The sequence below is a fragment of the Balaenoptera physalus genome (genome assembly GCF_965194825.1).
Source record: "Balaenoptera physalus genome assembly, chromosome: 7".
Lineage (NCBI taxonomy): Eukaryota > Metazoa > Chordata > Mammalia > Artiodactyla > Balaenopteridae > Balaenoptera > Balaenoptera physalus.
The window spans coordinates 4,972,957-4,985,909 of NC_138886.1; the positions used below are offsets into that span (position 1 = coordinate 4,972,957).

General features: G+C 54.7%; 1 protein-coding gene across 14 annotated transcripts in view; it reads left to right on the forward strand.

Annotated features, from left to right (window-relative positions):
* The window catches only part of RAPGEF1 (Rap guanine nucleotide exchange factor 1), a 139,295-nt gene that overhangs the window by 89,581 nt on the left and 36,761 nt on the right, over window positions 1-12,953 (forward strand). For 7 of the 14 annotated variants that reach the window (XM_082468102.1, XM_082468108.1, XM_082468096.1 and 4 more), the window contains 7 exons: window positions 1,196-1,284; window positions 2,003-2,155; window positions 2,594-2,717; window positions 3,104-3,287; window positions 4,403-4,903; window positions 10,215-10,417; window positions 12,789-12,947. In XM_082468102.1, coding sequence (XP_082324228.1) covers window positions 1,196-1,284; window positions 2,003-2,155; window positions 2,594-2,717; window positions 3,104-3,287; window positions 4,403-4,903; window positions 10,215-10,417; window positions 12,789-12,947 — 1,413 coding nt within the window. The remainder of the gene's footprint in view (window positions 1-1,195; window positions 1,285-2,002; window positions 2,156-2,593; window positions 2,718-3,103; window positions 3,288-4,402; window positions 4,904-10,214; window positions 10,418-12,788; window positions 12,948-12,953) is intronic. The other 7 variants (XM_082468100.1, XM_082468101.1, XM_082468097.1 and 4 more) reach the window with 2 other exon arrangements.

Genomic DNA, 12,953 nt, shown 5'->3' on the forward strand with positions numbered 1-12,953 from the left:
CATGTGACACATGTAGGTCCTGCCCAGGTGTGCATCAGCAGGACAACGAGTGAAGAAATTGTGGGTTTATCCGTATACTGGAGTGCAACGCAGCAACATCCAGGAACACGACTCACGCACACAGAGACGTGGGTGTTTACACTGAGCAAAAGAGGGTCGACGGATAGAGACAGAGAGGGGATTAGTGGTTGTGGGCCCGGGAGGGCTGGGGAGACATGAGGAGGGACCATTGGAAGGTCCAGAGTTTGTTTCGGAAGTAATAATGAGTCCTAAAATTGATTGTGTTGATGGTTGCACAGCACTGTGAACAGACTAAAAACCATTGCATTGCACGCTTTAAATGGCTGAACTTTATGGCATAGAGCTGTTCAGAAAAGGAAGAGGGACACCAAAGAGTACATGCTGTATGGTTCCACTTATTTCAAGTTCTAGGCAGAAGTGATCCAAGAAGCAGAAGTGGAAAAGTGGTTGCGGGGGGGCAGATTGACTGGAGAGGGCGGTGGGAACGTTCTGTATTTCTGAGTGATTCTTATATGGTGTATGCAATCACCAGAGCTCATCAAACTGGGGGAAAATGCATTCTAGTTGAAAAAACCAAGTAGGCCCTAATCACCTCTTTTTTTTTTTTTTTCCTATTTAAAAAAATATTTTCTAAAGTCATTTCTCTGCTGGGTAATGTGCCCTAAACTTCCTGTCCATTGACAAAGATTCCCAGCAGTCATTTCAGGACAGCAGCTGCTGCCACGCCCACGGCCGGCTCGCTCTGGGAAAGCACCTCCCCCGGGGCGGGAGGTTTGAGTGTTAGTAGGCAGCATCTTGCACGTCGTGTAATGGCTTCAGAGAACTAAAGGGTAGCGCTTCTTCCTCCACAAACCGACTGGCGGTCGTTCTGCCAGGAGTTTGATCTGTGCGATGAACTTAGTCATTCTGAGACAGTGGGGCTTCTCATTTCCCCCTTCCAAAAGGAAGTGCCTTTATGCACTTGAAACTTTCGACGTGCTGTGCAGGTATTTTTGGAGGGTAGGGGACGTTTTGTGAAGTCAGGCAGATTACCTAAGTCAAATCATACTCGCACTTATGGTGAGTGAGGAATCTGTGGGCAGTGGAGGACAGACAGCTGACCCACCTGGTTGGGAACATTCACGGTGAGGAACCTTCCTCGTGTCTCACTGCTTTTCTCTTGTGTGGGGCGTAGGAGCTGGTCAGACTTACCATCGAGAAGCAGGGGCATCCGTCTCCAACAAGCCCAGTGAAACCCAGTTCCCCAGCCTGCAAACCCGACGGGTGAGTGCTGACCAGACCCTCCAGTATCTGGGGTCACGGTTGATCTACACTTGAGAAAGAAGGGGAGCCAGGTCCGGAGCCCACATCAGGCAGGCCCTGTGAGGCCCACGTTCCCTTCTCAGTGAATTCTGGGTAAGAGCCTGCATTACTTAAAAGTGTGTGTAGCTCACACCCATTTTGAAGAATTGCCTGGTCTCCAGGTTAATAGTCAGCATGACCTTTTCTAAGGATAGTGTGTGATGTCAAAACCCACCTGCACTTTTCTTGACCAGCTTCCTCCCATAATTAGAAAGAACTTTGATGGGTTGGGTTTTAGGGGTTTGACTTGAGAGCATTTAGCTTTATCAAGAAAGGAAACTGAGGGTAATGTGGACAGTTATAAGGCCTTGCAGTAATTTCTAGTACAAGCCCCTAGTAAAAACGTAAAACCTACACTTGGAGCATTTTAGAACATCGTCTAGTCCAGAGATTCCTCTTACAGATGAGGAAACTGAGGTGCAGAGGCAGGGGGACTTGGCCAAGCTTCTGCTGTTTGTGGGTGATCGAACCAGACTTGAAACCCCATCTCTGCCTTGGAGCCCAGGGCACAGTGTCTGCTCTGTGTCCAGGGCACCTCCGTCCCTGTCCCCCCATGACTTCCCTGCCCTGGTCACATCCTCACGCTCTCAGGACCTTCTCTGTGGCCTTCTGTAACCCCGAGTTCTCTTCAACTCTCCAGCCAGTCTGAGCTCCCCCTGACAGATCGAGAGGTGGAGATTCTAAACAAGACGACCGGCCTGTCGCAGTCGGCCGAGGGGCTCCCAGATTCCACGGATGAAGAGGTCGCGCCCCCCAAACCCCCCTTACCTGGCATTCGTGTGGTTGATAATAGGTAATTTTCTGTTTTTCTAGCACCCTCCTCTGTTTATGTCATAAGTTCATGAATGGATGGGTAGGATGAGCCAAAAAGAAGACGGTGCCATTAGGGTCAGCACCTGCTCTGTAGGCACCTTGGCGGTTTGACCTTCCTCCGGAGGGGCGTCTCCGGAGGACGCAAGCCTGGCCCAGCGCCCTCCCTTGCCCCACACCCTGAGAACTCCCAACCGCTTGCCTTTAGCCTTAGCCAAGCAAAAACTGGTACCATTTGTTACGAAAAGAAAAGCAAGGACTTTGGATACTAGTTTTTTGGCACTGATGGGATGGGAGCTGAAAGTGTGAAAAGCAGGTGTGAAGTGTCTGATAATGAAAGAACCCACCTCCCATACCCCAGTATCTGTTTAAAGCATTTTGTGGGGTGTCTGGTTTGATAGGGTTCCTTGCTCTGTTTCAGTCCTCCACCAGCATTGCCACCGAAGAAGAGACAGTCGGCTCCATCCCCTACCCGAGTGGCCGTCGTGGCCCCCATGAGTCGAGCCACCAGTGGCTCCAGTTTGCCTGTTGGAATTAATAGGCAGGTAATTAGCCCCATCTAGAAAGGCAGAGGAAGGCTTCAGGTTTGGGGATTTGGTTCCTGAAGCTGAGAGAAACCCAGTGGTCTTCAGTCCCTGGCGTTGGTCACAGGAGGAGCTCTCCCCGCTGGGGTGGAAGTTCCCTCACGGGGTGGGGAGGCTGAGACCGGCCCTAGGGCCTCCCTCGCACTGAGCTCCCAGCCCTTGCAGAGGCCCTCTTTCTCGGAAGGCACAGAAGTGGTGTTTACAGCCTACAGCAAAGACGGGCCTTTCCAGCGGGTTGCTGAGCTTGCCAGTATTTCCTTCTCCGAGTAAACGTACCGGCTCCCTCCCCTGGTCTCTGCCACCATTTCCCAGGAGTGACTTGGTTTGTTTTCGTTTTTGCCCGGGAGGATTTTGACGTGGACTGTTACGCACAGAGACGACTGTCGGGAGGCAGCCACTCATATGGCGGCGAGTCGCCCCGCCTGTCCCCCTGCAGCAGCATAGGCAAGCTCAGCAAGTCGGACGAGCAGCTGTCCTCTCTGGACAGGGACAGCGGGCAGTGCTCCCGGAACACAAGCTGTGAAACACTAGGTGAGCTGCCGGCGCCTCCGTCACCATTGCTGGCTCGTCGTCTCTCGGTGGCTTTTTGGGCTCAGACAGTGATGCCAGTCACTGGCTCTGTTGACCTTGGCCAAGTCATTCAAAATCCGAGCCTCAGTTTCCTCGTCTGCAAAATGAGGATACCAGTGTCTGTCTGTGAAGGGGGTTGAAAGTTTAAATGGAGTAGCAGTGTGAAACCCCATGGGAGATACTGAAATGGTAGCTGTCACTTCGATTAGTCTGTCCGTGTGTCATTTGACTCCCTTTGCCAGAATTCAGAGCCATCTGTGCTCAGAGCCCCTGACCACTTTTGACGGAGGGCAAAGGCGAGTGAACAGCACATGCTGACCTCGGGCGGTGGGGCCCGATGAGGGTCTGGCATGCACTTTGGCAGGAGGCTTACAGAGCACTGAGCTGTTCATGTCCCGCGAACTAGATACTTCACTTCTGAGAGTTTATCTTAAGAACATAATCAGAGATTTAGGGCAAGATTTCTGTCCAAAGACATTAATCTCAGCATTATTAAGAGTAATGATGATAAACTGGAAAGAATCTACTACTCAGTGGTAGGAAATCAGGAGACTTATGATACATCCATTTGGTGGAATAATACATATATGTATTAAAAACCAATTATGATATAGTGATCAGCGGACAAAATCCAAGACCACTTATATAGTATTTTCTCAGAGTTTAAATAAAAGAATCCAAGGGAAAAAAGACTTTTAAGGAAATGCATCCAATGGTAAGCAGAGATTATAGTTAGATTATGGGATTGTGGGTGATTTTTATTTTCTCAATAGGGTTTTTTGGCCACCTTTTCTACAGTGGTCATGCATTTTTCTTTTTTTAAGTAAGAAACTTTTAAAAATCCAGGAAAGTACAAAGAATTGGATAGCAAACAGTCAAATTCCCATCTGGTTTTACTTTTATAAGCAGGAGAAAAATGAAGAATATAAAGTAAAGTGAGAGTCTTTGCGGATGAGACGGGAGATGTGTTTTGGTCACTCTCTAATGAGCAGCATTGGGTCAAGGAAGAAGGGTGGAATCTTTTCTTTCTGTGGGGGCTGGTGGCTCACAGTATGTTTCTCCTGTTGTGAATGCAGATCATTACGACCCTGACTACGAATTCCTCCAGCAAGACCTCTCTAACGCAGACCAGATACCTCAGCAAGTGGCCTGTAACCTCAGCCCGTTGCCAGAGTCCTTGGGGGAGTCTGGGTCTCCATTTCTTGGCCATCCTTTCCAGTTGCCTCTGGGCAGCTGTCCCCAGCCAGAGGGGCCCTCGGCCCCAGGGCAGCAGATGGACGTGCCGCCTGCTCTTCCCGAGAAGAAGCGCAGGAGCGCGGCCTCCCAGACGGCGGACAGCTCTGGCTGCAGGGTGTCCTACGAGCGGCACCCCTCGCAGTACGACAACATCTCCGAGGAGGACCTGCAGAACCCGGCCTCGGTCCAGTCCGTCCCCTTCACGCCCTTTGCTGCTATCCTTCCCTTTCAGCAAGGAGGTTCCTCAGCCTCTGTCGAATTTGTGGGTGATTTCACTGTTCCTGAATCAACGGGTGACCCAGAAAAACCTCCTCCTCTACCAGAGAAGAAAAACAAACACAGTAAGCTTTTGTTGAGCTGTTGTCGGGAAGCACCTTTTGTCACCTAAAATGGTGTTTTATTGAAACATTAGATCAGAATCAAACCAGTGGCCTCGTAATTTCATAAAAGGTAGAACCACAGGTATGTGGACACTTACAGGAGCCTTGTGTTGTCAATACTGGGGATCATTTTTAAAGCCTGATAAGCTGACCTCGCCTTTTGGTCTCGACAGACTCTCAGGTCTGGTCTCCACAGAGTATTTGGCCTCTTGTAGATGGCAGTCAGTTGACCTTCTGGCCCGAACACGTGGTGACAAAGAGAAACAAATATCACGGCATTACATCTGGGTAAAGCAGAACAGACATTTGAATTAAAATAGCCTTGATCGCACCCACAGGGATTTTCTAAGGCTCCGTGAAATGCAAGGGCCTGTTTAGAGAGAACCCTGGTACCGCCCTGTCTTCTGTTTGCAGACACTGAAATGTCACATAACGGCTTGGAATCTGGGATTGCCTGGTTGGAGTTGCTGAGGACACTTCTTGGACCAGATATTCTGATACATGATGTTATTAGGGCCCAGGGGTAGAGCTGAAATTTTGGATTTTTGTATTTTGAATATTTTCCAAGGTCCTAAGTAGAGTTCTGCAGGGATTTGCTTTTCTGCTGGCTCCCCGACTGCTCTGTGTTGCCTGTCTCTCTGCCCCGCCCTCTCCCCGCGTCACTCGCGCAGCTCTGCCTCATCTTCCTTGGGCAGACTGGCTGTCAGTGTTCCGATATGTGTGTGGCCACATCAGCCCACAGCCCCAGGATTCCCTGGCCTCAGTGGAAACATCCATCAGATGACTTCTGTGACCTGGAAGTTGAGTATCCATTCCAAATTCCCAAGTGAGAGCGTCTCATTGGCCCTGCCGAGAGCGGCCCGTTCTCAGAAGGGGAGACCTGGCCTTAGTTACCGCACTGGGTGTCGCCCAGCTTGTATAATGGCCTCGGTGGTATGATCCCCCAGCTGGAGGGAGAGCTGGCTCTGTAGGGCTAATGATGTCATTCCCATCTGTCATGTAAGTTCACTCACTAGAAAGCAGGCCGCTAGTAGAGGGAGCTGCAAACAACAAGGCCAGGAACGTCTCCTTCTGCGCCTCTCTGTCTACACGCACAGGTGTCTAAAGAGCTGTGGGCCTCTCCCCTGCACCCACCTGGCCTTGACTTGAGCAGCGTGCCCTTGAGGGCTCGCACCCTTTCCCGTCCTTTCCTAGGAATCTTCTGGACCTAGACCAAGAGCAGGCTTGCACCCGTGCAAACCACAGCAGATTTGTGGGGTCGCCTGGCTGGGGAGCCGGGAGCCTCGCCGTCTGAGCTCTTAGACCAGGTGTGGGCAGCCGGCTTCAGGCAGAAAAGAAAAGGAAAGGGGGAGGCGTCCACTGTTGCCTTTTGACTAGCCTCAAGTCTCCTGTGGCTAAAAATACTTCCTATTAATTTAGGCATCCATTTTTAGACTCTGTGTCATCCGTCAATGTCTGTAGCTCTTGTGCCTGCAAACCTTTAAGATCTACTGAGCGCCTCCGGTGTGGCACCCTGGGCTGAAGCTTGACATACTCTGACGTACTCTGTCGTATTCGTCCTTACCAACCTCCTGGCTGGCCGGGTGTCATTAGCCCCCTTTTTATAGCTGAAGAAACTAGAGCTCAAAGGAACTGAGCCTCTGCCCAAGATCAGATCAGCAAGGAAGTGGGTGGCAGATGTGGGCTTCTGAGCAGTGTTTTCCTAGCTCAGCTCACTGCCTCCCAGGCTGAGGAGGAAGGCCTCCCCCCACCTCCCTGAGCCCTGTGCCAGCTTACAGTTGTAACCCCTGCGCAGCCGGTGGTCTCCTCAGTGCCCTGTGAAAGGACCCCTGACTTGAGGCTCCCCGAGGCTTAGTCCTAGTCTCAGATCTGCTCTTCGCTTTCCGAGGGGACCCTTGAAGAGCTCCAATCTGCAACCCCGTGGAACACTCCTCACAGAGTTGCTTTGAAGGAAAGGAGGAGGCCATCATCATCTTTATACTTGGCTAGCGCTGGACAAAGCTTGTGCGCGCGCAGCCTCGCGTCAGAGCGCATCCCTGTCCTTCGGGTTGCTCTGAGGGTCCCCAGCCCTGTGAGCCCCTTGTGCCAGACGAGCTTCCTCATCACCGTCTGCCCACAGCCCCCGGTGCCCACTCGGCACTCCCAGTGATGCCGGCCGCTGTAGTCTCTGGGCCCTTGTGCTGGGCTGCCTTTGAAATGGACTGGTCCTCCTTGTTTCTAGAAGGTGGTGACCATCGCTGCTGCTTCTCTGTGCTTGGTTAGCAGTTCTCTACAAGGACTTCAACATCAGGGAGTTCGTGGAGCTCCTGAAAAGATCGCAGCCTTACTGAAGCTTTCCATTTTGGTCAGGCAGAGGTGGTTGCATTCAGGCTCCTTAGGGAGAAATTCGTGGGCATTTGGGATCGTCTTCATGGTTTGCATCTTCCCCTGGAACCCAGTGGTGTTGCTTGTGCAGTGTTAGAGAAGAGGCGATGTGGGGTTCCAGGGGGACTGCAAGCTGCGCTTCTCTTTGAGAAGCACCGATTTTATGGGGGAAATCACCTTTTACAGCCAAGCTCCACTCTGTGCTTTTTGGAGCTGAGATGTTCTTACTGATTCCTTTAAATAAAGAAGGTAACGTTGAACCCCCTCTTTCAGTGAAGGATGCTAGAAAGACGTATTTGGAGAAAGGCATTTCCTGTCTACCTTGACCCCCAGTGAGGTGCAGAGAAGAAAAAGACCATCTCCCTACCTTCATGGCTGCCTTCCCCAGCAAAGTGTCTCTGTCCTTTCATTTCTGACTGGTTTAGGTCTCCAGTTAAGCCCAACTTTCTGGTTATTTGAAAATACAAAGTTAAGCCCTGCAAACTTGTCCTTGCTATGGTTTCTTAGTATCTGAACTTTGGCTTCACCTAGCAGCTGCTCGCATCCCTTCACCTCCCTCTTAGTTCATGCGCGGTCACTCTAAATAAGTTAGTACTTATTCTTGACGCAGGTATTGAGGGGCGCAACGGTGCCTTTCCCTCCAAACACGCGTCTGTATAGGGGATGCCCTAACACCCAGGAGCTTCCTTCGCTACCTAGAGAAGGGGAAGGGCGGAGCAGTTTGGGCCTGCCTTGAACTCGACTTTGCGACAGGGAGTGTAAAGTGCGAGATCCCGTCCACACAGGTAGTTTGGGGTTGGAGAAAGGGCTTCTGCTCCAGTCCAGCCCTCACAGCTACGGACGCCAGATGACGGCTCTGTCAGGTCCAGACTGTCACTTCTCCCAGAGCCCTCTGGAGTCTTCAGAAAGGCCTGGCTCAGAAGATGGGGCTTGGATCACTAACCACCAGAAGTCAGAAATAAAGTATACGCTGGTGCCCTCACGTGAGGGCTGAAGGCTTCACACCTGCCGCGGAGCCGCCGTCTGCGGCCGAGGGCTCCGTCGGTGATGCCACACTGCCGGTGAGGGCGCCTGCCCGCCGTGCGTGCCCTGTAGGTGCAGGCAGCTCCGCCGTGAGTCCGCGGCTCCGCGACACATGGCCGCGGTGGCAAGGGCTAGGGCTGCTTTTTTTTTTTTTTTTTTTTAACATCTTTATTGGAGTATAATTGCTTTACAGTGGTGTGTTAGTTTCTGCTTTATAACAAAGTGAATCAGCTATACATATATCCCCATATCCCCTCCTCCTTGCGTCTCCCTCCCACCCTCCCTATCCCACCCCTCTAGGTGGTCACAAAGCACCGGGGCTAGGGCTTCTTCAAGGGCTTTTAGAGAGGAGAGGATCCTTATGTTTCAGTGTGAGCACTTCTTTTCTCCCTGTTCGTCCCTCTGTACAGAGGATGTTCCATACAGCCTCTGGGCTTGGAGGGGGAGAGCCTAGTGACTGTTATTTCTTGCCTACCCAGCGGGTGCTCTGCAAGACCCGCCCCCGGGGCTGCAGCCTGGTTCAGCAAGTCACTGAGCAGGGACAGATGCTGGGGGGACATGCGTTCTCTTCATTCATTCATTCTGTAAATATGTGTGGATGCCTGCTGTGTGTTCGGCACCAGTGAGACAGCAGCGGACAGGACAGACAAGGTCCCTGCCCTCCTGCAGCTTCCGCTCTTGAGTGAGAGGCAGTAAGTCCTGCTGCACCTGCTTTGGAGATTTCTTCCTGAACCAAACCACTCTCACCCCCCCACCCCCACTGTGGCCTTTCACCTGAGCAAGCACAGCCGCCCAGAACTGTCTTCCCAAGACGAAGCAGCTCCGGGCACACCCGGGGCGGTGGGGGCCCTTCTGTGGGTTCCCGCCAACTCAGCATCAAGCCCGCTTCCTTGCCCCATTCACACAGCCCCATGCGACCTCCTGGGTCAGCCCTCTCCCCTCACCGGCTGTGCTCTGCCCACCGGACCCTCGTCCTGCCTGTGGGCCTCTGCCTGGCCAGGAAGACTCTTCCACCCTTATTCTAGAGAAGCACCCCCATCGCCACCCCATTTCACTGTCCTCCATGGGACACACATACCCCACCTCGGCCTGTTTTCTGTCTCCCTGGGGAGGGTGTGAGCGCCATGCAGGCGAAGGATTCGCTTTGCTGGCCCCTGTGTAGTCCCAGCACCTGGGTCAGTGCCTAACACATAGTAGGTGCTCAGAAAAATCAGACGAATGAAAAAAGCCCAGCTAGCTCGTGACACGCTGTGGGAAAGCCTCCAAAGGAAGGGAACGTGGGGCCAAGGAGGGGCTGCTGGGGCAGGGCCGGGGGTGAGAGGCCTCGATGGAAGCCAGGGGACCTGAGCCCGAGGCCCAAAGGAGGGAAAGAGTCGGGCCTTGCAGCGTAGCAGCAGGGTTGTGGGAAGAGCAGCCGGAACAGCACTGCGGAAAGCCCCGAGCGTGGTCCGGGAACTGAGAGAGCCAGAGGAACGGGCCGCGTGCGCTGGGCACCCGGGCCACGGCCCTGGAGAGGCTGGAAAGCCCCAAGGGCTTCTCAGCAAGGAGTGGAGTGCCCCCTACGCCTTTCTAAAAACAGACTCTATTCCCTCGAGCGGTTCTAGGTTCCCAGGGACGTTGAGCGGAAAGTACAGGGAGTTCCCGTAGGTCCTTGCCCTCCCCTCCCCCGCACACACGGCCCCCCCCCCCATCACCACCTCCGCCGTGACCCCGCGTGACACGCCATGGTCACCGAGTCAGGGTTCACGTCGCCTTGACACGGGTGTCCGCGTGGTAGTGTCGTACAGGGTGGGCTCTCTGGGCCCTCACCCTGGCCGCCGTGAGGGGGCAGGGTGGGGGTCTGGATACGGCGGTCCCCAGCCCAGTGCCCCGTCTGTGTCCGCAGTGCTGGCCTACATGCAGCTGCTCGAGGACTACTCGGAGCCGCAGCCCTCCGTGTTCTACCAGACGCCGCAGAAGGAGCATGTCTACCAGCAGAAGAACAAGCTTCTCATGGAGGTGTACGGCTTCAGCGACTCCTTCAGCGCCGGGGACGCCCCGCAGGAGCTCGCCCCACCCCCCGCCCTGCCCCCCAAGCAGCGGCAGCTGGTAAGCGGCCCCCCCCGCCAGGGTGGCCCTCGCTGTTCCACCCCCAGCGACCAGTCTCTCATCCTCACGGGTCTCTAGCAACTGGGATGGTCCTGGGGCAGGTTTCGGTGCCTCTCCTTCCGGGCCAGGGCTCTGGGCCGTGCCCTCATGCCCTCGTGCCCTCGCTGCGGCCTGTCTCCTGCTGCACCATCTCCCCACCCTGGGGGGTGGCGCCTTTCTTTTCCAGAGCAGCCCCTGCAGCTGGGGCTGGCTTGTACTCAGAATGTTGGCTTTCTCTGTTGACGGTCCTTTTTCTCTCTTCTTTGGCTCCAATATAGACCTCCCAGAAAGGAGGGACTCAATCAGAGCACAGGGCACTGTCTGTGTAGGGCCATCTGTGGACTTGATTTACATAATGGGCCTCACTCTGCCCAGTGATTTAACACCCCGCCCTGGCCGGGGATGGCCCAGCGAGAACCAGCTCTATTGAAGCAGGATGGCTTTGCACAGAGCCGCTTTGTGTTTCAGGCATGGCGCACCGTTCCTCCCTCAAAATCCCCTCCTGTGTAAGGACTCCGTGTAGGTGGCACAGAGGCAGGCTGTCCAGCCGTGGGCAGGCTGTGAGGCTCGGGGACCAGACGAGGGCCACGGCGGGTGCGCCTCTCAACCCTTTTCTCTTTGCCACCAGTTTACTAACCGAGTGGGCTCTGGTCAGGTTGTGGAATCCAAATGTCCCATCCAGCCGTGTTCTCCAGGAGAGGAGTCCCGACTTTATCAGAGCTGCATGTGCTGTCTTGCTCTTACGCTGGTAGTGATTTAACCAGCGAGGGGCCCAGCGTGGCTGGCCAGGCCACCTTTTATCCATTGCGAGAGGACGTGAGGTGCTGCCCCAACTTTTCTGAGAGGCAGCTGCCGACCGGACGACAAAGGCCCCTGGGTGACTCCTCGAAACTGTCCGGGCCTCAGCAGTGCTGTGATTGGGCCTCCAGCATGCCTGGCCCCAGGCGTGCCCGAGCCTTCCTACACTCAGCGGGCTCTGGGGCTGGCCCCGCAGAGCCACAGCCAGCCTCTTGGGGGACAGCCTGGTCTAGTAGAGGAAAGGCCAGGCTCGGGCTGGGGGTCATGGGTCGCAGTTCTGCCACCAGCTAGCTGTGTCTCAGCGGTTGTGCTCAGGGTCTCAGCTTTTCACCTGTCCTGCTCACCCCACAGACACCTGAACATGCCCGAATATGAACAAAAATTGAAAATTGATTCTAGGATTTCAAGAAGGAATTGTCACCACAGAAATATAAATGCCTGCCCCCGGGACCTCTGACCTAAAATGTTTGGTTGGACAGCTGGGCCAGTTAGGTTGAAATGTGAAGTTTTCTCATCCCCTCCTGCCGGAGTGCACGCGTGCCTGTCGGCCGGCCTTGGGCGTCTTCTCTGTACCGTGTAGCCTGTAGGCGTCAGAGCACTGGGGAGAGATCCCTAAGGAGCGCACGCGAGTCCCAGCCCACGTGAGAGAGCTGTCAGACGGCCTCACCTGTGGCAGGGCGGCGGTGAGGGCAGCTCTGGGGAGAGACCTGCCAGGGGGCCCGGGAGGTGGGCCGACACCCTGTTGAACACCGCCCTGTGTGAGCACCAGGGCTTTTGTATGGTGTCGCACGATCCTCCCCACGGCCCCCGGCACCCCCATTTTAAGTCAACTGAGGCTGAGAGAGCTGGAGAGACTGACTCAAAGCCCACTGCTAGAAGTGGAAGATTGGGAGCCACGCCCAGCTCTGACTGAAGCCCAGGCACACACGTTCCATGCCCTGTGCCGGCTGCTTGGCATCCCTTCTCCAGCGCAGACGCAAGAAGTGTGACCCCATTTTTCCAGACAAAAGTGAGAGTGCTGGTTACACCTGCTGGCCCGCGTGCGCTGAAGGAGGCTGGTTCTAAGTGCTTTCCACGCATACCACCCCGCACCGTGTTCCCCACATCCTACGGATGACAACCTGGGGCACAGAGAGCTTTGAGTAATGCCCGGGGCCAAGCAGGTCACGAGTGGCGGGGCTCAGATTAAGCCCAGGCAGCCTGGCTCCCGCTCTGCGCTCTGCCGGAGCACGGCCACCCCACAGAGGGGGTCTGGGGGCCGAAATAAGCGGAAGAGCAGGGGCTCACCCAGGTCTGCGTGGCTCCTCCCACCTTACCGCCACTTCCAGCGGACCCAGAAGTGAAGAGGGTGCCCGCTCACCCAGGTCGCCTTTGGCAGGCATCCTTAACCCCTGAGCTGGGCCGGGAAGCCGTCCCTCTCCAGAATGTCCCAGCAGAGTCGGGTAGCAGCCTGTTGAGCCTTTATGTGTACATGCCTGACTATTCTCTGCTTTTCTCCCTCCTTCCCTGTCTTCTCTCTCCTTCCTCTGTCCAGCAGGCCTCCTATGCTGCTTCTTCCTTCTCCTCTGTCTCCTACTGTGTCCAGCAAACTAAAGTGGCCTTCACTCCCGAGGACGGCAGTGCCACTCAGGGCATCAGTGTGTCCGTCTCTAACTCCTTTCTCAGCCGGCACGGCAACTTACCTGTGCCCTCGGTGAGT